Here is a 24,881-nt window from a genome sequence, read left to right on the forward strand (position 1 = left end):
TACACCCCGCACTCCATACACCCCATAAACCCCCCACTACATACTCCCCACCATACATACGCCCAACACCCCGCACTCCATACACCCCACCATACATACACCCCTGCACTCCATAAACCCTGGACTATATACACTCCATACACCCCGTGCTCCATACACCCCACATTCCATACACCCCACATTCCATACACCCCACATTCCATACACCCCACATTCCATACACCCCACATTCCATACACCCCGCGCTCCATACACCCCGCACTCCATACACCCGTGCTGTGACATGTATAACGCTTTATTTTGCACCGCCCCCTCCCCCCAATTCTCATTCTTTGGGGTCTTATTCGAAGATCGGCTCAATAATACCCAGGAAGGCAGCTCAGCATCCAGTGGAGGGTTTATTGAGATTGAAAACAAAGTTCGGTTTCTAAAGATTCTACGGAGAGTTCAGATGTTGAGTAGAAGCGGCTGCTCCTCGTCATCCAGATCTCCACTCGGTGGAATGTCGTAGATAACAAATAAAGAGGAGTAGAAGCAGCCCACAAAGGCCATGAGGCTGGAGAAGTACATGACTCCATTGGCACTGCCGACGATCGACGTCAGAGGTCCCATGATGATGGAGACCAGGATCTGGGCGAGGAAATACTGGCAGCTGAGGAGAGAGATGTCCACCCCCATCCCACGCTTGGTGCCCTCCGAGCTGGAGCCTACAAACTGGAGAAAGACAATCAATGAGGATATAAAATGTATAGAAAACTCACCTGAGAGGTTCCGGTGATGTTGTGTTGGGTGTTCCTTCAATGGACACACATGGAAGGTCAGCGTGGACATCTTCAGTGTAGATGAGGTCGGAAGCACGCTGGATACGCATGGACATCACTTCAAGCTTTTATACAACTTAGTTATTGATGATTTCAGTTCACATGGTTCAAATGGAGCCAACGCATTTCAGGGGAAAGCACCTCCTTCATCCCTCCGAAACGCGTCAGTTTATTTGTACCTTATGAACTGCAAACCTTAATACATTGTATAAAAGCCTGAAGTGCGATGTCTCTGCATATCGAGCGTGCCTCCAACCTCATCTACACTTACCCTGCAGAGCGATTTCACTTCCCCCTCATCTACCCGTGGGATCCCTATGAAGAGCACCATATCATGGATCTCTTCCAGAGATACCAGACCCCAGACCAGTGGTCTCCAAACTACATGTGGCCCTTTACTTGCTTTTATCGGGCCCTTGGGATACTTTTCCTCCCACTGATTTGGGGCACTAGCCTTCTCACTGACACCAACAATAAGACACTATTCCTCCTACTGACACCAATGACGGGGCACTATTCCTCCCACTGACACCAATGACGGGGCCCTATTCCTCCCACTGATACCAATGATGGGGCCCTATTCCTCCCACCGACACCAATGATGGGACACTATTCCTCCCACTGATACCAATGATGGGGCCCTATTCCTCCCACCGACACCAATGATGGGGCACTATTCCTCCCACTGACACCAATGATGGGGCACTATTCCTCCCACTGACACCAATGATGGGGCACTATTCCTCCCACTGACACCAATGATGGGGCACTATTCCTCCCACTGACACCAATGATGGGGCCCTATTCCTCCCACTGACACCAATGATGGGGCACTATTCCTCCCACTGACACCAATGATGGGGCACTATTCTTACCACTGACACCAATGATGGGGCACTATTCCTCCCACCGACACCAATGATGGGGCACCATTCCTCCCACTGACACCAATGATGGGGCACTATTCTTACCACTGACACCAATGATGGGGCACTATTCCTTCCACTGACACCAATGATGGGGCACTATTCCTCCCGCTGACACCAATGATAGGGCACTATCCCCCCCCCCCCACTGATATTAACGATTGTGCACTTTTTTTTCCCACTGACCATAATGATGGGGCACTATTCCTCCCATTGACGCCAACAATGGGGTATCTTCCACTGGGACCCTTGAGGGAGAACTTTATCTCCTACCAAGATAAACAATGGGGCACTATTCCTTCCACTGAAGATAACATTCCTCCCACTGACCCTGTAGCACCCCCCCCCCCCCAAAGTCTGTTTAGAAAGTTTGGAGAACCCTGATTAAAAGTATCAGACACAGCCAACGCGTTTCAGGAGGGAAAGCCCCCTCCTTCCTCAGGGCTCAATGTTAATACAATCAGGTCAGAATGAAGGGACGGGTGGTGAGGCGTGATGAAGATGAGCGCCCCCTCCTGGCGGCACTGAACCCAGCTGGCTCAAACTGAAGGACTTGGCACACCTTTTGTATCGATGCTCTCAGAACGCGTTCAGCTGATTTCGTTCATTTGGGTTTTCAGCCCCGGTTCACACTGCATGCGACTTTGAAATCGACTTGGAGTCACGCAATTTCATAGCTGCAGGTCAGTGCAATTTCAGGTGCGACTTCCTGCACAGATGTCAATGCAATTTGCACCTGAAATGGCAAAGAGTAGTTCAGGAACCTTCTTTTCAAATTGTCGCGGCACCGCAAAGGTTGAGTCGCACCAGTTTGAACGGTTCCATTGCCGACAATAGGGTGTGACTCGTCATGCAGTTTGGACCCGTCTAATCGCATGACAAAACGCACCGGTGTGAATGGGGGCGAAATGATTTGAAGACCTGATTTTTTGGTATGATGTGCGCTGTCAGTGATTGGGGGGGGGGGGAGGGGTAGACGTACCCTCTTATTCTGGAAATAGTCGCAGAGCAGGGAGTAGGGCAGGATGCAGAGTGTGGAGAAGAGGATGCCGTGCGTTATACACAGAGATAGGATGATGTACAGATTTCTGGAGAGCGTTGCCAGACCCGTCCCCAGGCCAAACGTCAGATAGGCGATGAAGTAGAGCGTGCGGGTGGTGAAATGTTCCTCCAGCTTCTCCAGGAGAGCTTCATATAGAAGAAGAAGAAGAAGGAGGATTTCTGGTGAACATTCACAGATCTTCAATAGAATTATCCCCAAAACACAGAGACCCCCCAGGTGAAATAATTGTCTTTCATAGAGATTAAAGCCGAATTTCACTCCCAATCACCCGGAACTCCTCCTGTGTGATCCTCATCCCCCCCCCCCCCCCATCATTAGTAATAAGTAGGGACTAGGAAGGGAGATTATAGTTTTTGGTTTTGCACTTTTCTTTTTCTTTTTTTTTTTCTTTTCTTTTTTTTTTTTTGATTTCTTCAGTGTCTTCCTGGTTTCTGGTGTAGGCCACAATGATGTCACACCTCCCCAAGGGTCTTCATGGGAGGATTTTTTTTTTTTATCAGCTAAGCAACCCCCTCCTGTTTGCATGTCTGTGCTAAGGGCCGATTGATTCAAGATGGCCAGAGCTAGAAATGCTAGGCGGTGTTTTTCAAAGTGATTTAGCAACAAAATAAAAAATGGGGACATGGGCAGACGGATGGAGACGTGGGTGGGCGGATGGAGACATGGGCGGGTGGATGGAGACATGGGCGGGCGGATGGAGACATGGGCGGGCGGATGGAGACATAGGCGGGTGGATGGAGACATGGGCAGGTGGATGGAGACATGGGCGGGCGGATGGAGACATGGGCGGGTGGATGGAGACATGGGCGGGTGGATGGAGACATGGGCGGGTGGATGGAAACATGGGCGGGTGGATGGAGACATGGGCGGGCAGGTGGATGGAGACATGGGCGGGCAGGTGGATGGAGACATGGGCGGGAGGATGGAGACATGGGCGGGAGGATGGAGACATGGGCGAGAGGATGGAGACATGGGCGGGAGGATGGAGACATGTTCGGGCGGATGGAGATATGGGCGGGCGGATGGAGATATGGGCGGGTGGATGGAGACATGGGCGGGCAGGTGGATGGAGACATGGGCGGGCAGGTGGATGGAGACATGGGCGGGTGGATGGAGACATGGGCGGGAGGATGGAGACATGGGCGAGAGGATGGAGACATGGGCGGGAGGATGGAGACATGGGCGGGCGGATGGAGACATGGGCGGGCGGATGGAGACATGGGCGGGCGGATGGAGACATGGGCGGGTGGATGGAGACATGGGCGGGTGGATGGAGACATGGGCGGGCGGATGGAGACATGGGCAGCCGGATGGAGACATGGGCGGACGGATGGAGACATGGGCGGGCGGATGGAGACATGGGCGGGCGGATGGAGACATGGGCGGGCGGATGGAGACATGGGCGGGCGGATGGAGACATGGGCGGGCGGATGGAGACATGGGCGGGCGGATGGAGACATGGGCGGGCAGATGGAGACATGGGCGGGCGGATGGAGACATGGATGGATGGAGACATGGATGGATGGAGACATGAACAGATGGATGAAGACTAGGGTTGCACTGATGCCGGTATCATTGCCAATACTAAGCATTTGCATGAGTATTAGTACTGGTACAAATGTTCCGAAACCTGAAACTGCTACTTTCAGGCTCGGTTCTTTCAGCTGTCAGCTGCAGTTATCGGTTGTTAAGGAGCCGGGCTGCCGTGTCCTTAACACCCGATGACTCATTCAGCTGTCAGTGGGGTTCCCCTGTTCACATCCATATAAACATGGTGAACCCATGTCTTTATGGAGCTGATCCAAACTGGTCAACTCATGTATTTATGAACCTGGTCCAAACTCCTCAACCCGTGTCTTCATGAACCTGGTCCAAACTGGTCAACCCATGTCTTTATTAACATGGCCCAAACTGGTCAGCCCATGTCTTTATTAACGTGGCCCAAACTGGTCAACCCATGTATTTATGAACCTGGTCCAAACTCCTCAACTCGTGTCTTTACGAACCTGGTCCAAACTGGTCAGCCCATTTCTTTATGGAGCTTTCTTTGTACATGTGGGAAGCACAGTCATGGTGAAGCAGAAAGGGGGCTTCCACAAACTGTTACTACAAGGTTGGAAGAGCATGATTGTCTACAATGTATTTGTATGATGGAGTATTACCGGGACCCTTCACTGGAACCATGGGATTCCACAATCCCAGGGGTCTCCTCATAATTTTTCCCATATAGTATATAATCCACCAGGACTGACTCCTATCCATTTAATGTATAACCAATCAGCAGGGGCAGGTAGATGGTCACACTAGATAGTTGTTCTTCGATCTAAAGAAGATTGTGCAATCAGATTGTATCATATGTGGCAGTACAGATACCTGAGTAAAGAGCGGCACTGAAGGCATATATACACATCCCCCAGCAACCCATTGTAACACCGGCGTTGTATTTATGATAGTCCTCAGAGTTGTGGGGAGCCTTAGGATCTCCTTGAAAGACCACCTCACCCATGAAGTCCGTATAGAAGAGCAACATTCCTTCAAATGACAGCCAACCTGTGAAAAACAAAGGAGAATTTTAATGAGGAATTCGAAACAATCCCGACTAAAACTATTCTACAACATGTAAGGGACAAGCCTTCCATATCATAAAATCTGAACTCCAGGAGAATAAATAAATTGTTAATTAAACTGATCAACCCTACTTATAATTTACCAAATTAAAGATATCTGGATGGATCAATCAACATGACTCGGAAATGGGAGGACTTTTCAAAGGGTCTCCTGCTGATCTCACTCCTGCCATATTTAACCAGAAAGAATGACCAACTCTAGAGCCATTGTGGATCACGGTGCTCCACCAAAATGGTCCTGATTAGGGAATGCCGTGCCTAGGAACTGATGACCTCACCAACATTCCCCTTACACCAGTCTTCCCGGCTGGCACTGCACATGTCAAGCACAAGAACTACAAATCTGACTTTTTTTACCAACACTGACTGAGGCCATACGTTTATTGGACACCCGGAGGCCATACTTTTATTGGACACCCCAAGGCCATACTTTTATTGGACACCCCGAGGCCATACGTTTATTGGACACCCCAAGGCCATACTTTTATGGGACACCCCAAGGCCATACGTTTATGGGACACCCCAAGGCCATACTTTTATTGGACACCCCAAGGCCATACTTTTATTGGACACCCCGAGACCATACTTTTATTGGACACCCCGAGGCCATACTTTTATTGGACACCCCGAGACCATACTTTTATTGGACACCCCGAGGCCATACTTTTATTGGACACCCCGAGGCCATACTTTTATTGGACACCCCCCGAGGCCATACTTTTATTGGACACCCCGAGGCCATACTTTTATTGGACACCCCGAGGCCATACTTTTATTGGACACCCCGAGGCCATACTTTTATTGGACACCTCGAGGCCATACTTTTATTGGACACCCCAAGGCCATACTTTTATTGGACACCTCGAGGCCATACTTTTATTGGACACCCCAAGGCCATACTTTTATTGGACACCCCAAGGCCATACTTTTATTGGACACCCCAAGGCCATACTTTTATTGGACACCCCGAGGCCATACTTTTATTGGACACCCCGAGGCCATACTTTTATTGGACACCTCGAGGCCATACTTTTATTGGACACCCCAAGGCCATACTTTTATTGGACACCTCGAGGCCATACTTTTATTGGACACCCCAAGGCCATACTTTTATTGGACACCCCAAGGCCATACTTTTATTGGACACCCCAAGGCCATACTTTTATTGGACATCCCAAGGCCATACGTTTATTGGACACCCCAAGGCCCTACTTTTATTGGACACCCCAAGGCCATACGTTTATTGGACACCCCAAGGCCATACTTTTATTGGACACCCCAAGGCCATGCTTCCCTTGGACAACCCGATAAATGAGGTTTGCTAAGGTTTCCATGCCCCTGGGATGGAGAGGGAAGTCCTGGTACGAGGCTCATAATCTATTAGACTCCCACACAGCAATGGTCCTGGAATTTACCTAAGAAATGGTTGATGCATAGATTGCGCAGAGCTTTGGGCATGTGGTAGATGGACGAGCAGAGGACTTTCATGGAAAGCCTTTGACGAGATATCTCGTTGGATCCATTGAGTTCGCTTTCGTACTTTGCACCGTTCAGCAATATGTTAGCCACCTGCACCATAAGAACTCCATATCAGCATACAATACAGTCAGAAACACCTAGAAATCAAACCATGTAGCATTAAGTCATGCACAGTCACCTCACATCATGTCCTCAAACTCAGATACAACAATTCACATTTAAAGAGAACCAATTGGCAGAGTTTAAACCTGAACTGTGATCAGTAGATAGCACAATGTTCTGGCACAGCCTGGGCTGAAGTGTGTTCAATAGATAGTGCAGTGTTCTAGTACAGCCTAGACCACGTATGGGGAAGTGTGTTCAATAGATAGCGCAGTGTTCTGGTACAGCCTGGGCCCCGTATACCTGAGAAGAACCTCCATGTATTTGGATATATTTATATAGACACGACCTGACTTGACTTTCTGCTCTTGGGGTGTCTGATGTCTGTTATCCTGCCTAACCACTTCCCCACCTGAGACTGTAAAGGATGATTTTATCAAACATTTCCCATTGATTCCTATGGAGGACTCACTGAGTTTCCTACCATTTTGCTTTTAGCAAACGTTTTTATGGAGAGGATAAAAACCCAAGGAAATACCTTGAAGTTAACCATTTCATTGACCATGCGGGTCAGCGGGTGTAGTTTATTGGCATCCTCACCAGCATCACATATTCTCCTTTCTTTTGTACCCCCACCGCTCCATTTAGCCAATTGGAGTGAAGAAGGATGTCCGGTATTTCCAGGTATGGACCGGCCCACTTTAATTTTGCAAATACGCACAAAAACAGTATATGAACTGCACGCAATTGCGCAAAAAAAAAAAAACTCCCCCTTACATCAGGGTCCCCAGAGAGCCCCTCCTTACATCATTGTCCCCAGACAGCCCCCCACTTACATCAAGATCCCCAAAGAGCCCCCCCTTACATCAGGGTCCCCATATAGCCTTTCCCTTTCATCAGGGTCCCCAGTGAGCCTCCGCCTTACATCAGAGTCCTCAGAGAGCCTCCGCCTTACATCAGGGTCCCCAGAGAGCCCCTACTTACATTAGGGTCCCCAGAGAGCCTCCCCCTTACATCCCGGTTCCCATATAGCCTTCCCCTTTCATCAGGGTCCCCAGAGAGCCTCCGCCTTACATCAGAGTCCCCAGAGAGACTTCGCCTTACATCAGGGTCCCCAGAGAGCCCCTACTTACATCAGGGTCCCCAGAGAGCCTCCGCCTTACATCAGGGTCCCCAGAGAGCCCCTACTTACATTAGGGTCCCCAGAGAGCCTCCCCCTTACATCCCGGTCCCCATATAGCCTTCCCCTTTCATCAGGGTCCCCAGAGAGCCTCCGCCTTACATCAGAGTCCCCAGAGAGACTCCGCCTTACATCAGGGTCCCCAGAGAGCCCCTACTTACATCAGGGTCCCCAGAGAGCCTCCGTCTTACATCAGGGTCCCCAGAGAGCCTCCGTCTTACATCAGGGTCCCCAGAGAGCCCCTACTTACATCAGGGTCCCCAGAGAGCCCCCTCCTTTCATCAAGATCCCCAAAGAGCCCCCCCTTACATCAGGGTCCCCATATAGCCTGCCCGTTACATCCGGGTCCCCAGAGAACCTTCACCTTACATCAGAGTCCCCAGAGAGCCTCCGTCTTACATCAGGGTCCCCAGAGAGCCCCCTCCTTTCATCAAGATCCCCAAAGAGCCCCCCCTTACATCAGGGTCCCCATATAGCCTGCCCCTTACATCCGGGTCCCCAGAGAACCTTCGCCTTACATCAGGGTCCCCAGAGAGCCCCTACTTACATCTGGGTCCCCAAAGAGAGGGCAGGCAGTGAGAGCTGCCTGCCCGCTCTTCAGCTCTCCCATGCTGCCCGCCACACGGCTGCAGAGAGCCCATGGCCCGGTAGTGGGCCGGGACCCTGTGGTTGGGGACTCCTGGTCTGACTCTGGGCTATGGGCCCCAGATTCAGGGCTATAGCCCCACAAGTACCCCCCCCCCTCCCCCAGCGATGCCACTGGCTGTCCCTGAAACTGGCCCACTGAGCCATCGGCCCACCGGGAAAATCCCGGTAGTCCCGATGGCCAGTACATGCCTGGTTGACTGGCTATCTGTTTGGTGTCAATATTGGCCGAGTCGTTAACCCAGAAGAAGTAATCAGATCAATAAGGTCAGAAAACGTTATCTACAGACCCGTTCTGCAATAATGACTCAGAGTGTTGTGACCGGAGGATCAGCATCAGCATCGCAGAGACAGAAGACCGCAGCTGAAGCTTCCTTTTATCCCTCCGCAAAACTTTCTTTTTATTTTATTTTTTTTACATACATTTTTTTTATAGACAAATAAGCTAAAATCATGAAACAAAACAAATTATCTATCAAATGGATCATTAATAAGGGCTTAATGGCGGCTCTGCATGCCCAGAGTCCATATTTAAATATATCTACAGCCAAGACTATCACTTAAAGTTTTGGATAGTAAAGAGAAACCCCTCCCAGGACAGTCATATGTCCCACCGGGGAGACCTCTCTGTATTTCAATTCCTCCCGCTGAAAGATTTCCTCTCCATTCCTGTGCTGGTGAAATCCCAAAACTTTGGATTTTTCTCACTGTTTGGACCCCATGGCATTGGTCACCCGGCCAAAGATAGAGGCGTGGCCACCCTGTATTCATAGCTGTCTAGTACATTTAGTTCTTCTAGGTCACATGTGTCAAACACAAGGCCTACGGGCCGAATCTGGCCCTCCAGGCCACTTCATGTGGCCCTCGAAACCTCTTCTGCAGCTGCACCCCCCTATCTCGTCTCCACCCCCACCTCATCTCAGCAGTTGGCAGCAAAGAGGACAAACCAAACCAGATCCTTCACCACTTCTCTTTGCAGCTACAGGGAGACTCATCGCTGGACATCGAGTCTTGGAAATACAAATGGCCCTTTGAGGGCAACCATAATGCCGATGATGCCTGCCGTGAAATGAAGTTTGCCCCCCCCCCGTTTTAGGTTGTAGTTGTCAAAGTCAATTTGTCGTTTTCTTAAGTTTGGCTCTCCTCTAGGTTCAGGGGTTGCTGCTGCCACTGGGTGTCACTGGCAATTAGGGCAATAGATATGAGGGCAGTGACAATCTTGGGCTATTCAGCATTTATGTCCTCTGACAACCACTAAGAGGTTCATTGGCAGTGGGGCAGAGGAGAATTGAAATGTTTGGGGAGTGGCCTGGTGAGGTCTCTTCCCCCTGCCTGCAGCCTAGGGTTGCCACCTGTCTGGGATTCACCCGGACAGTTCGGGTTTGGATTCATGTGTTCGGGTTTCAGACCACCTGCAACCCGGACACATTATTCAGACCAGACTATGGCTTCCCAGCAGGGTTGCTGGCTGCAGTTGTGTAAGCCAAGAGTGTCTGTTACACTCTCTTTTTCATATTGCCCAAAGCCAGCACTAACAATTAGCCCCTCCCCCCACCCAGACAGGAAAGGAGAGAGGGCTTGATCTGCTCCTCTTCCTCCTAACCCTGTCTGCCCCACACTTCAATCCCTGGTGCTGTGCCTCTCGAAAGGTAATTGGGGGCCAGAAATTTGAAGTCCAGCAGCCTCAGATACATCTGGATGAGAGGTGCTCATTGCCAAGGGGTGAGTGAGCTCACCATCCAACCCTGTCTGTGACTGAAGTCTCCTCCCTTCTCTCTCCTGCCTCTGAGTGAGTACACTAAGGCAAATCAGGGTTCTCAGAGCACCCCTTACATCAGATTTCCCCTTTACACCAGAGGCCACAGTGTTCCCCCTTAAATCAGAGTTCCGAGAGCATCCCTTATGTCAGAGTCTCCAGAGTTCTCCCTTACATCAGAGTCTGCAGAGTCCCCTCTTACAGTGAAAGGGAACTCTGCAAGTTCAGATGTAAAAGGGGAACTCTGTGGGCTCTGATGTAAAGGGGAACTCTGTGCACTCTGATGTAAAGGGGGACTCTTGTTATTAACTTCATATGATTAGAAATGTTATTTAATTGCAAAATATACGAATAGTTTACACAATAAACTAAAACTTTTCTGTGTGCCGCTAAATTGTTCGGGTTTGACTTGAAGAAAAGGTGGCGACCTTACTGCAGCCTGGGGAGGGTGTGTGCAGAACACTTTGCACTGACTAGGCCAGAATCCTGTTTCTGCTTTGTAAGAAATCCTCAAGCTGCCCTGTCTGAGCAAGAAGAACTCCCCCCCCCATGGTTGGAGAGGCAGAGGATGGGAATCCTGCTGGAGGGGGATTGGTGTCCTCCCTCGGAGGATCTTGGCACTCCCTTGGATGGAGGAGACGTGTGGCCGGGTCTGGAGCCCCGTTGCTGGCTAGGGTTGCCACCTTTTCTTCAAGCCAAACCGAACACTTTTGCGGCACAGGGCAATACTTTGTTTCTTTTTTCAGTAAACACTATAGGATTATAAAAGGCCTGGGATATATTTGGGTGCCCCAAGGAGAGTAGAAATGTAGCGCACAGAGCGCACCAGTGGGTGCGGCCAAATCGCTCTTGCTGACATCATCAACCCACCTTTCAGTGATGCCCAACCTGACCTCAAACAGCTGCCCGCAGCGGCAACAGATTTGTGTACGACTATCTGGGTTACTTGGGGAGCCACAGCCTAGTCTGAATAATGTGTCCGGGTTTCAGATAGACTGAAACCCGGACAGATGATTCAAAACCCGAACTGTCCGGGTGAATCCTGGACAGGTGGCAAGCCTATTGCTGGCTGAGACTGATACTCTAGCCTTCTCTCCCTGTGAGCTGGAGCAATAAAACGTGAAACAAATTGGCCCATGCCCACCATTGTTGTGACCATATCCACCGCAGCCATGAATCCACCCTGGGGTAATGCTACTCCTCCCCCTGAGTTAGAGGCATGTTTTCCCTGCCCCAGGCCAGGAGAGGCGCTACAGAGGGTAAATCTCAGCAGGAACACAAAAATAAACCCAAAGGGGCGCTAAACCTACCCCACTGTTGCCTTTAGATACACTTTGAAGTTGGGAGTGTTTTTGTGATGACCCCACGAGTCGCGCTGAGCCATTGGAGCTCATGAAACATGGAACTGTCTGTGGTTCCCAGCAGAGGCGGCTCTCTAATTAGGCAAATAAGGTGGTCGCCTAAGGCCTCACACTCACAGGGGCCTCGCGACAGCCTAATTGAAGAGCTGCCTCTGCTGACAACAATGCCGCTGCGGCATTAAGCTCAGACTGGCAACGGTTTAACATTGCCTGTGAGATAGAGAGCACTGACACCAGCACCGAGAGTACTGACACCAGCACAGAGAGTACTGACACCAGCACTTTAAAGCTCTTAATATATGTAATTTATACAGTTCATTTTTTTATCGCTTGAATTATTTTTCCCATTATGGGCATGAGTGGGGCCTCATGTCTAGGTTTTGCCTAAGGCCTCAAAAAGCCTAGAGCCGCCTCTGGTTCCCAGTATGAGTCACTCCAAACATGAGGGTGTTAAACTTGACCCCGGGGACCGCCGTGCCCCCCACCCCTATGCTGTTATCATCTTGTCCATGTTACCTGTTGGCTGAAGGTGACGTTCCGCCTGCGGCTGCTCTCAGGACAAGTTCCCGTGACTATATCCGGGATGGCCAGGGACTGCGGCCTTTTCAGAATTCCCGATGATCTTGGCTTTGGTGCATCAAGGGACCCGACTCTTAAGCTGGTTCTATCTGTGCCAGGACTTGTCAGGTGGTCTGCGGGGTCCAGGCTTCGGTTGCCACCACCGTACAGATTCTCGGCTACTCGAGGAAGGCTGCTGGCCTGTCTCGGCAAACTGCCGGAGGTTGTGGTGAATCCATCGTGCCCTCCGGTAAAACAGTCAATGAGAACGCTGTCAATGTTGGTCGTGCCAAAGGAGGAAGCAAACTGGTGAATTCCGGTGAGAGAATTGTCCCGGCTGATGAGGCTGCCGTACTTTGGTGTCAGGGGGCTGAGGGGGGAGATGGGACTGGTGAAACTTGCATACAAGTGGTTGGAGTTCTGGCAGCGTTGCTGTTGGTTTTCATGTTCTTCAAAAAATATGGGAGGTGATGGGGGAAGGGCGAGACTGGGGCTCTTCATGACTTTCTTCTTCTTGCTGAAGGACTGAAGAGGTTTTTCCGGGATGCTGAATAACGTCAGGATTGTCATGATGGTCAATGTGATTGAGGTGAACAGATAGATCACCCGCAGCTGTCCTCCAATGGCTTTTCCAAAGCTGGTCTTGTTCCAGTTAATGCCGCCAACCACATACCCAAAACCACCACCAAGGCCTGAAGGAAGAGATAACATTCCTTATATTGCTACAATAATTTACACAAAACTTACAGAATAGAGGTGGGATGTACGGCATCTTGCTTTTAGCATGGAGGCTGGAAGGGGTGATGGGAGGGGAGGGGGTGATGGGTCGGTAGGGGGTGGATGGGGTGATGGGAGGGTAGGGGGGTGGAGGGGGTGATGGGAGGGTAGGGTGTGGAGGGGGTGATGAGAGGGTAGTGGGGTGGATGGGGTGATGAGAGGGTAGTGGGGTGGAAGGGGTGATGGGTGGCTATGGGGGGTGGAGGGGGTGATGGGTGGAGGGGGTGATGGGTGGCTAGGGGGGGTGGAGGGGGTGATGGGAGGGTAGGGGGTGGAGGGGGTGATGGGAGGGTAGGGTGTGGAGGGGGTGATGAGAGGGTAGTGGGGTGGAAGGGGTGATGGGTGGCTATGGGGGGTGGAGGGGGTGATGGGTGGAGGGGGTGAAGGGAAGGTAGGGTGTGGAGGGGGCGATGAGAGGGTAGTGGGGTGGATGGGGTGATGAGAGGGTAGGGGGGTGGAAGGGGGTGATGGTAGGGTAGGGGGGTGGAGGGGGTGATGGGAGGGTAGGGTGTGGAGGAGGTGATGAGAGGGTAGTGGGGTGGAAGGGGTGATGGGTGGGTAGGGGGGTGGAGGGGGTGATGGTAGGGTAGGGGGTGGAGGGGGTGATGGGTGGAGGGGGTGATGGGAGGGTAGGGGGGTAGGGGGGGTGGAAGGGGTGATGGGAGGGTAGGGGGTGGAGGGGGTGATGGGTGGCTAGGGGGGGTGGAGGGGGTGATGGGAGGGTAGGGGGTGGAGGAGGTGATGGGTGGCTGGGGGGGTGGAGGGGGTGATGGGAGGGTAGGAGGGGTGGAGGGGGTGATGGGTGGCTAGGGGGGGTGGAGGGGGTGATGGGAGGGTAGGAGGGGTGGAGGGGGTGATGGGTGGCTAGGGGGGGTGGAGGGGGTGATGGGAGGGTAGGGGGTGGAGGAGGTGATGGGTGGCTGGGGGGGTGGAGGGGGTGATGGGAGGGTAGGAGGGGTGGAGGGGGTGATGGGTGGCTAGGGGGGGTGGAGGGGGTGATGGGAGGGTAGGAGGGGTGGAGGGGGTGATGGGAGGGTAGGAGGGGTGGAGGGGGTGATGGGTGGCTAGGGGGGGTGGAGGGGGTGATGGGTGGCTAGGGGGGTGGATGGGGTGGATGGGGTTGATGGGAGGATAGGGGGTGATGGGAGGGTAGGGGGGTTGGAGGGGGTGATGGGTGGCTAGGGGGGGTGGAGGGGGTGATGGGAGGGTAGGGGGTGGAGGGGGTGATGGGTGGCTGGGGGGGTGGAGGGGTTGATGGGAGGATAGGGGGTGATGGGAGGGTAGGGGGGTGGAAGGGGGTGATGGTAGGGTAGGAGGTGGAGGGGGTGATGGTAGGGTAGGGGGTGGAGAGGGTGATGGTAGGGTAGGGGGTGGAGGGGGTGATGGGAGGATAGGGGGTGATGGGAGGGTAGGGGGTGGAGGGGGTGATGGTAGGGTAGGGGGTGGAGGGGGTGATGGGAGGGTAGGGGGTGGAGGGGGTGATGGGTGGAGGGAGTGATGGGAGGGTAGGGGGGTAGGGGGGGTGGAAGGGGTGATGGGAGGGTAGGGGGTGGAGGGGGTGATGGGTGGCTAGGGGGGGTGGAGGGGGTGATGGGAGGGTAGGGGGTGCAGGAGGTGATGGGTGGGTAGGGGGGGGTGGAAGGGGTGATGGGTGGGTGGAGGGGGTGATGGGTAGGTAGGGGGGGGTGGAGGGGGTGATGGGTGGGTAGGGGGGGCAGAGGGGGTGATGGGTGGGTAGGGGGGTGGAGGGGTTGATGGGAGGATAGGGGGTGATGGGAGGGTAGGGGGGTGGAAGGGGGTGATGGTAGGGTAGGAGGTGGAGGGGGTGATGGTAGGGTAGGGGGTGGAGAGGGTGATGGTAGGGTAGGGGGTGGAGGGGGTGATGGGAGGATAGGGGGTGATGGGAGGGTAGGGGGTGGAAGGGGGTGATGGTAGGGTAGGGGGTGGAGGGGGTGATGGTAGGGTAGGGGGTGGAGGGGGTGATGGTAGGGTAGGGGGTGGAGGGGGTGATGGGAGGGTAGGGGGTGGAGGGGGTGATGGGTGGAGGGAGTGATGGGAGGGTAGGGGGGTAGGGGGGTGGAAGGGGTGATGGGAGGGTAGGGGGTGGAGGGGGTGATGGGTGGCTAGGGGGGGTGGAGGGGGTGATGGGAGGGTAGGGGGTGGAGGAGGTGATGGGTGGGTAGGGGGGGTGGAAGGGGTGATGGGTGGGTGGAGGGGGTGATGGGTAGGTAGGGGGGGTGGAGGGGGTGATGGGTGGGTAGGGGGGGTGAAGGGGGTGATGGGTGGGTGATGGGAGGGTAGGGGGTGGAGGAGGTGATGGGAGGGTACGGGGTGGAGGGGGTGATGGGTGGGTAGGGGGGTGGAAGGGGTGATGGGTGGGTAGGGGGGGCGGAGGAGGTGATGGGTGGGTGATGGGTGGGTAGGGGGGTGGAGGGGGTGAGTGGGGAGTTGAGGGCAGTACTTACCACCAAGCAGTGCATGAATATTGAGCCCCCGATCCTGATCCCCTGGGGAGCAGACGTCCATCATGTAGGCGTGGCTGGGATTATCCGCAGAGTCTGCACTGAAATCCATGAGGATGACTCCGCAGATGGTGAGGATGAGGCCCCATTTATGGTCGGTCTGGGTGTCCCCCACAGACAGGCCAATGTCCCTCCCATTCAGCAGCAGTGTGAGGCCAAATAAGGCTCCTGGAACAAAAATCATTGGAATGTTATTAGAAAATAATTCACAACTGCAGAATATTCCGCTCCCTGCTCTCCCCTCCAGTGCTCACCGGAGTGCCGGGCTGTGCAAGGGGCGGGAGCGGCTGGCTCAGGCTTCTAGTGGCCCGCTGAAAGGTCCAAGCATCTGGGTGGATCCCGACATAAAAGTCAGGATCCTTTCAGAGTCTGGGCTGGTTGAGTGTCAGCTGATAGCCGACTTTAGCCGTTTTTCGGCTAAATACGGGTCACAGGAGTGCCGGAGGAAGTGATCGGTAATGTGATCTGTAGGAGACGCTCGGCCTGAAGAGCTTCCCCTGAACTTTCTTCATTAATAGTTGGAAGACACAGGAGAAACGCGTCGGTGTAGAAACGCGTCGGTGGTGCACACGGAGGGAGATGTGGGGAAGGAGCCCCCCGATATCCTCCGTGTAATTGAGGCGGGTGAATAGGTGGTAATAAGAAGGTCTGACCCGCCCCCTGCCCAGAGCTCCAATCAGAGAGGGTAAGTGTTACTGATTGGAGCACTGGTCAGGGGGCGGGTCAGACCTCTGAGTTATTCTTTGTATGGGGTGATAATAAATGAAGATTGGATGGGGGAGGATCGCCGTCCGCTCTGCGGGTTCCACTGGCGGGAACAATGCTTTGTTATTGGTCGTCCAGACAACGATCAGATAAGGGGGCGTCGGCTCAGCACTGAGTACATAAAGGTGTTCCAGAGATTTACAACTTCCTCTTATCACTACATCCGACCTTCCCTCCTCCTTCTCACGCAATTGTATCCACTCCACCTTCCCCATGTCTGATATTCCTCCAAATATATATATATATATATATACCAGACCTGGGGGTTCTCTAGGAACTGGAAATCACTGTATAGACACCCCTACTACACCACTACTACATCCCTACTACACCGGTACTACATCACTACAACATTCCGACTACACCTGTACCCCATCCCTACTACACCCCTAATACATCCCTACAACACCGCTACAACATCCCTACTACACTGCTACTACATCTCTACTTCACCACTACAACATCCCTAATACACTGCTACTACATCCCTACTATATCACTACTACACCCCCTATTACACCGGCTACAACATCATTACTACACCCCTAATCCATCCCTACTACACTACAACATCCCTACTACATCCCTACTATACCACTAGTATATCCCCTACTACACCCCTACTACATCCCTATTACACCACTACAACATCCCTACTAAGAAAAATAAACTACCGGCGCACAGGGAATTTCCAATCTCAATTTTGTTTGCTGCAACCTGATATAGAAGTGTCACTTTATGGACCAACCTAATTAAAATATATATGAAGCATGGGTTGCGCTAACTCAACTTTTTGTTGAGTTAGAACATCCCTACTACACTGCTACTACATCCCTACTATACCACTACTACACCCCTACAAACCTCTATTGCATCCCTACTATACCACTAATACATCCCTACTATACCGCTACTACATCCCTACTACACCCCTAATACATCACTACTACATCCCTACTACACCAATACAACATCCCTAATCCCTACTACATCCCTACTACACCACTACAACATCCCTACTACATCCCTACTACACCGCTACTACATCCCTACTACATCACTATTACATCCCTACTACACCACTACTACATCCCTATTAAACCCCTAATACATCCTTACTACACCACTACTACATCGCTACTACACCCCTAATACACCCTTACTAAACTGCTACTACACCCCTAATACATCCCTACTACACCCCTAATACATCCCTACTACACTGTTACTACACCCCTAATACATCTGTACTACATCCTGACGACACTGCTACTACATACCTACTATACCCCCTACTACACCCCTTCTACTCCCCCGCTACATCCCTACTGCACCCCAAATACATCCATACTACACTGCTACTACACCCCTAATACATCCCTACTACACACCTAATACATCCCTACTACACCCCTAATACATCCGTACTACACCCCTACTACATCCTGATGACACTGCTACTTCATACCTACTATACCCCCTACTACACCCCTTCTACTCCCCCGCTACATCCCTAATTCACCACTAATACATCCCTACTGCACCCCAAATACATCCATACTACTACTACGTTTCTTGAAACTATCGATGCCCCCCGCTGAGACCACCGCCTGTGGAAGGGAATTCCACATCCTTACCCCTCTTACAGTAAAGAACCCTCTACATAGTTTAAGGTTACACCTCTTTTCTTTTCTTCTTAATTTTAATGAGTGGCCACGAGTCTTGTTATACTCCCTTCTGCAAAAAAGTTTTCTCCCTATTGTGGGGTCACCAGTCCGGTATTTATATATTGTGGGGTCACCAGTCCGGTAAATATATATTGTGGGGTCACCAGTCCGGTATTTATATATTGTGGGGTCACCAGTCCGGTATTTATATATTGTGGGGTCACCAGTCCGGTAAATATATATTGTGGGGTCACCAGTCCGGTATTTATATATTGTGGGGTCACCAGTCCGGTATTTATATATTGTGGGGTCACCAGTCCAGTATTTATATATTGTGGGGTCACCAGTCTTGTATTTATATATTGTGGGGTCACCAGTCCGGTATTTATATATTGTGGGGTCACCAGTCCGGTATTTATATATTGTGGGGTCACCAGTCCGGTATTTATATATTGTGGGGTCACCAGTCCGGTATTTATATATTGTGGGGTCACCAGTCTGGTATTTATATATTGTGGGATCACCAGTCCGGTATTTATATATTGTGGGGTCACCAGTCCGGTATTTATATATTGTGGGGTCACCAGTCCGGTATTTATATATTGTGGGGTCACCAGTCTGGTATTTATATATTGTGGGGTCACCAGTCCGGTATTTATATATTGTGGGGTCACCAGTCCGGTATTTATATATTGTGGGGTCACCAGTCTGGTATTTATATATTGTGGGGTCACCAGTCTGGTATTTATATATTGTGGGGTCACCAGTCCAGTATTTATATATTGTGGGGTCACCAGTCTGGTATTTATATATTGTGGGATCACCAGTCCGGTATTTATATATTGTGGGGTCACCAGTCCGGTATTTATATATTGTGGGGTCACCAGTCTGGTATTTATATATTGTGGGGTCACCAGTCCGGTATTTATATATTGTGGGGTCACAGTCTGGTATTTATATATTGTGGGATCACCAGTCCGGTATTTATATATTGTGGGGTCACCAGTCCGGTATTTATATATTGTGGGGTCACCAGTCCGGTATTTATATATTGTGGGGTCACCAGTCCAGTATTTATATATTGTGGGGTCACCAGTCTTGTATTTATATATTGTGGGGTCACCAGTCCGGTATTTATATATTGTGGGGTCACCAGTCCGGTATTTATATATTGTGGGGTCACCAGTCCGGTATTTATATATTGTGGGGTCACCAGTCTGGTATTTATATATTGTGGGATCACCAGTCCGGTATTTATATATTGTGGGGTCACCAGTCCGGTATTTATATATTGTGGGGTCACCAGTCTGGTATTTATATATTGTGGGGTCACCAGTCTGGTATTTATATATTGTGGGGTCACCAGTCCAGTATTTATATATTGTGGGGTCACCAGTCTGGTATTTATATATTGTGGGATCACCAGTCCGGTATTTATATATTGTGGGGTCACCAGTCCGGTATTTATATATTGTGGGGTCACCAGTCTGGTATTTATATATTGTGGGGTCACCAGTCCGGTATTTATATATTGTGGGGTCACCAGTCCGGTATTTATATATTGTGGGATCACCAGTCCGGTATTTATATATTGTGGGGTCACCAGTCCCGTATTTATATATTGTGGGGTCACCAGTCCGGTATTTATATATTGTGGGGTCACCAGTCCGGTATTTATATATTGTGGGGTCACCAGTCCAGTATTTATATATTGTGGGGTCACCAGTCCAGTATTTATATATTGTGGGGTCACCAGTCCGGTATTTATATATTGTGGGGTCACCAGTCCGGTATTTATATATTGTGGGGTCACCAGTCCGGTATTTATATATTGTGGGGTCACCAGTCCGGTATTTATATATTGGGGGGTCACCAGTCCGGTATTTATATAATGAAATCAGATCCCCTCTCAGGCGTCTCTTCTCCAGACACCCCTAATACATTTCTACTAAGCAGCTACTACAACTATGACAACTACACCACTATTACACTGCTAAGACACCATCACAACACGGCTACTACTGTATATCACTATGACTTCACACTACTACACTGCTACTACAGTGATCTCCACTTACTTCCAGGTCAGGGAATACAAAGTGTTGATTGGATGAGGTGGAGATCATGATGTCACTGCCCCATCTCTCCACCTCATCCAATCAGAGATTCTTTCCATTCACTGAGAAAATACAAAGTGTTCTCTGATTGACCGATAACAAGTGAGTGACATCCTGGGATCACATGACTGCGATGACTATGATGTCATTCTCACCTTCTATGGGGCGGAGTTCCGCTGTAAATGACACCAAAGTGGTGCAGAAACCTTTCCAAAGTCGCACCGCCGACTTCATTTATCAGAGCCGGCGAGATGGAAAGCGATCATGTGATATCATTATCATGTGATATTATCATGTGATTCTATGCGACTCAAATCACATCAGTGTGAAGCGGGACTCATTCCGCACAGGACCCAGAAACTGCCAATTAGTGATGGACGAACTTCCGACGGGACGTTTCGCGAACGCGAACGGACACAAACGTTCGCGAAAACGACCGTTCGCCGCGGGCTCCATTGACTTCAATGGGAGGCGAATTTCGCAAACCTTTAGGTCGAATTTGCGGCCACGGGGTAATTATTAGGGGGTAGCACGTAGTCCCACCACCTGGACAATAGCATAATACATGTATGAGGTGAATTTGGGATCGATAGCTACAAGCATTTTTTTTTTATTTGGGAAATTGTTCTGACAATTCAGGACTATGGAGCTAATGAAGGCAATGGAGGAGAGGGAAGGTCAGGGACCAGGGTAGGCAAACAAGAGGGTGCAGGAGATACAGAGCACTGACAGCAGCACCGTAATACAGAGCACTGACATCAGCACCGTGACATACAGCGCTGACAGCAGCTCCGTGACATACAGCGCTGACAGCAGCTCCGTGACATACAGCGCTGACAGCAGCTCCGTGACATACAGCGCTGACAGCAGCTCCGTGACATACAGCGCTGACAGCAGCACCGTGACATACAGCGCTGACAGCAGCTCCGTGACATACAGCGCTGACAGCAGCTCCGTGACATACAGCGCTGACAGCAGCTCCGTGACATACAGCACTGACAGCAGCTCCGTGACATACAGCGCTGACAGCAGCTCCGTGACATACAGCGCTGACAGCAGCACCGTGACATACAGCGCTGACAGCAGCTCCGTGACATACAGCGCTGACAGCAGCTCCGTGACATACAGCGCTGACAGCAGCTCCGTGACATACAGCACTGACAGCAGCTCCGTGACATACAGCGCTGACAGCAGCTCCGTGACATACAGCGCTGACAGCAGCTCCGTGACATACAGCACTGACAGCAGCTCCGTGACATACAGCGCTGACAGCAGCTCCGTGACATACAGCGCTGACAGCAGCACCGTGACATACAGCGCTGACAGCAGCTCCGTGACATACAGCGCTGACAGCAGCTCCGTGACATACAGCGCTGACAGCAGCTCCGTGACATACAGCACTGACAGCAGCTCCGTGACATACAGCGCTGACAGCAGCTCCGTGACATACAGCGCTGACAGCAGCACCGTGACATACAGCGCTGACAGCAGCTCCGTGACATACAGCGCTGACAGCAGCTCCGTGACATACAGCGCTGACAGCAGCTCCGTGACATACAGCGCTGACAGCAGCTCCGTGACATACAGCGCTGACAGCAGCTCCGTGACATACAGCGCTGACAGCAGCTCCGTGACATACAGCGCTGACAGCAGCTCCGTGACATACAGCGCTGACAGCAGCACCGTAAGCAGCCCCAGGAGGAAGTCAGCACAGCACAGGGATGGTGGGAGCCCCTCATAATAAGAACACCCAGGAGGAAGTCAGCACAGCACAGGGATGGTGTGATCCCCTCATAATAAGAACCCCCAGGAGGAAGTCAGCACAGCACAGGGATGGTGGGAGCCCCTCATAATAAGAACACCCAGGAGGAAGTCAGCACAGCACAGGGATGGTGGGAACCCCTCATAATAAGCAGCCCCAGTAGAAATATGACACCGCTCAACCTCTTCAAAGAGGAGGGTAGGGGCATATAGTACGGTGTGCTTTTTTGGGTCAGGGAAGTGAGCCAAATGAATTAAGAAGGTCTGTGTGCTTGATTCCAAAAATTGTTTATAGACATATACATGGTCTACTGATCACATGTGTTGAATTCCTCCGAGATCCATGCCTCATTCATTTTTAGAAATGTGAGGTAGTTAACACTGTCGTGAGCTAGGCGAGTACGCTTATCGGTCACAATCCCCCCTGCTGCGCTGAACGTCCTTTCGGACAGGACACTGGATGAGGGGCAAGCCAACAGTTCGATTGCAAATTGGGCAAGCTCTGGCCAGAGGTCAAGCCTGCCCACCCAGTAGTCTAGGGGTTCATCACTCCTCAGAGCGTCCACATCGGCCGTTAACCCAATGTAGTCGGACACCTGACGGTCTAGGCGTTCCCTGATGCTGGATCCGGATGACACCTGTCGATGGGTCGGCTGAAAGAATGACCTCATATCCGAAGTCACCAACACATCTTCAAACCGGCCTCTTCTTGCAGGCGCTGTTGGATTGGTACCCGCAAATCCTTCTCTGGGAGTGGGAATTGCTCCTCTGCCAGCGCACGCAAAAGCAGAATGCAGCATTTCTCGAAGCAAGGCCTGGAAGTGCTGCATTCTGACAGCCCTCTGCGACGGCGGTAACATTTCCGCCATTTTGTGTTTGTACCGGGGATCTAAGTACGTTGCCACCCAGTACTGGTCCTTGACCCTCATGCTTTTTATACGGGGGTCCCTATTAAAACACTGGAGCATGAAGGCCCCCATTTGCACTCAAGCGGAAGGTATGTGGTGGTGGTGGTGTTGTTGGTGGTAGTGTCTTTGGGGGTGCACATAGCAGAGAGTGAAGAAGAGGGTGCAGATCGAGAGGATGAGGAGGGTGCAGAAGAGTAAGGCTGAGCGAGCCACTCAACCAAGTCTGGTGCGTCCTTTAAAGTAATTGAACGCACCTTCTGCAACTTCCCACTTTGGCTCAAGGCTGTTGCTCCTGCCCTACCCCTACCACCCCTGCGGAAGGGCCTGCCTCTTCCTCTGCCTGTCATTTTTTAAATCACCCTGTGACAAAACTCTTAGTCCCTATACCGCTGAAGGACTGCTGCAGTATAGGGCAGCGGTCAGCAGTAGTGCACGGCAACCCTATGTATTGTGGACCGATAGCGGTCCTTACAGAACAGCAGACTGTAACGCACTCAGGCCTATGTACCGTAGCACCCTATACCAAGTTACCAGTCCTTATAAGAACTTTTGTGGACCAAGCAGGTTGTGTATTAGTGTTTAGCAGACTGTGCGTCAGTCCCTATACCGCTGAAGGACTGCTGCAGTATAGGGCAGCGGTCAGCAGTAGTGCACGGCAACCCTATGTATTGTGGACCGATAGCGGTCCTTACAGAACAGCAGACTGTAACGCACTCAGGCCTATGTACCGTAGCACCCTATACCAAGTTACCAGTCCTTATAAGAACTTTTGTGGACCAAGCAGGTTGTGTGTTAGTGATTAGCAGACTGTACGTCAGTCCCTATACCAATGAAGGACTGCTGCAGTATAGGGCAGCGGTCAGCAGTAGTGCACGGCAACCCTATCTATTGTGGACCGATAGCGGTCCTTACAGAACAGCAGACTGTACTGCACTCAGGCCTATGTACCGTAGCACCCTATACCAAGTTACCAGTCCTTATAAGAACTTTTGTGGACCAAGCAGGTTGTGTATTAGTGTTTAGCAGACTGTGCGTCAGTCCCTATACCGCTGAAGGACTGCTGCAGTATAGGGCAGCGGTCAGCAGTAGTGCACGGCAACCCTATGTATTGTGGACCGATAGCGGTCCTTACAGAACAGCAGACTGTACCGCACCCAAGCCTATGTACCGTAGCACCCTAGACAGACCAAGTTACCAGTCCTTATAAGAACTTTTGTGGAACAAGTGAGTTGTGAATGATTAGCAGACTGCAGCAGAAGGGCAGCAGTCAAGTATAATATTCTTTCTATATTTGGAAGAAAGAATATTATACGTGTACAAGCCTATTACCGTACCACTGATACCAGTCCTGAAAAGAACCTTTGTGGAACTAATAGTAACAGCAAGTCTTTAAAATTATCCTCACTGCCTGACACACTGCTTCCTGCCTGTCCCTATACAAATTGGCAAAAAAGAGTAGGCTGGAACGATTAGCTGGAACAGCTCTTTTGTGGACCTGATAGTAACAGCTAATGATGATGATGATGATGATGATGAAGAAAGACTAATCTGGCTGAGCTGTCCCTAAAATAGCAGCATACAGCGCTCTGTCCCTTTATCTAAACTGACAAAAGAAACTCAGGCTGCTGACCTAACACCTATACCAGTCCTGAAAAGAACTTTTGTGTACCAAATAGCTAGCGTTTTCTCTGTCCCTACTCCACACAGGATCCTTTCCCTACAGTGACAGAAGAAAGAATGTAAAATGGCCACCGGATCGGGTGTATTTATAGGTTAGGGGGAATGTCCAAGTGTCCATGAGCTGTCATGTCTCAATTGGTTGTCCTGTAACACATGATAAACGTGT

The 24,881-nt window shown here is 51.2% G+C and overlaps 1 protein-coding gene across 2 annotated transcripts in view; it reads right to left on the reverse strand.

Moving 5' to 3' along the window:
• Positions 1–379: 379 nt before the first annotated feature.
• The window catches only part of SLC45A1 (solute carrier family 45 member 1), a 39,724-nt gene continuing 15,222 nt past the window's right edge, over positions 380–24,881 (reverse strand). Inside the window, exons 1-7 of one of the 2 annotated variants that reach the window (XM_077458369.1) lie at positions 16,072–16,465; positions 15,761–15,985; positions 12,477–13,210; positions 6,853–7,006; positions 5,184–5,360; positions 2,730–2,935; positions 380–714 (exon numbers count right to left, since the gene is read on the reverse strand). In XM_077458369.1, the coding sequence (XP_077314495.1) occupies positions 448–714; positions 2,730–2,935; positions 5,184–5,360; positions 6,853–7,006; positions 12,477–13,210; positions 15,761–15,869 (1,647 nt within the window). In that variant the 5' untranslated portion in view covers positions 15,870–15,985; positions 16,072–16,465 and the 3' untranslated portion in view covers positions 380–447. Of the gene's footprint in view, positions 715–2,729; positions 2,936–5,183; positions 5,361–6,852; positions 7,007–12,476; positions 13,211–15,760; positions 15,986–16,071; positions 16,466–24,881 lie in introns of those variants that run through there. The other variant, XM_077458368.1, reaches the window with a different exon arrangement.

Source organism: Lithobates pipiens, unplaced genomic scaffold (genome assembly GCF_037356315.1).
Source record: "Lithobates pipiens isolate NorthernLeopardFrog02 unplaced genomic scaffold, aLitPip1_a1.2 Scaffold_27, whole genome shotgun sequence".
Classification (NCBI taxonomy): domain Eukaryota; kingdom Metazoa; phylum Chordata; class Amphibia; order Anura; family Ranidae; genus Lithobates; species Lithobates pipiens.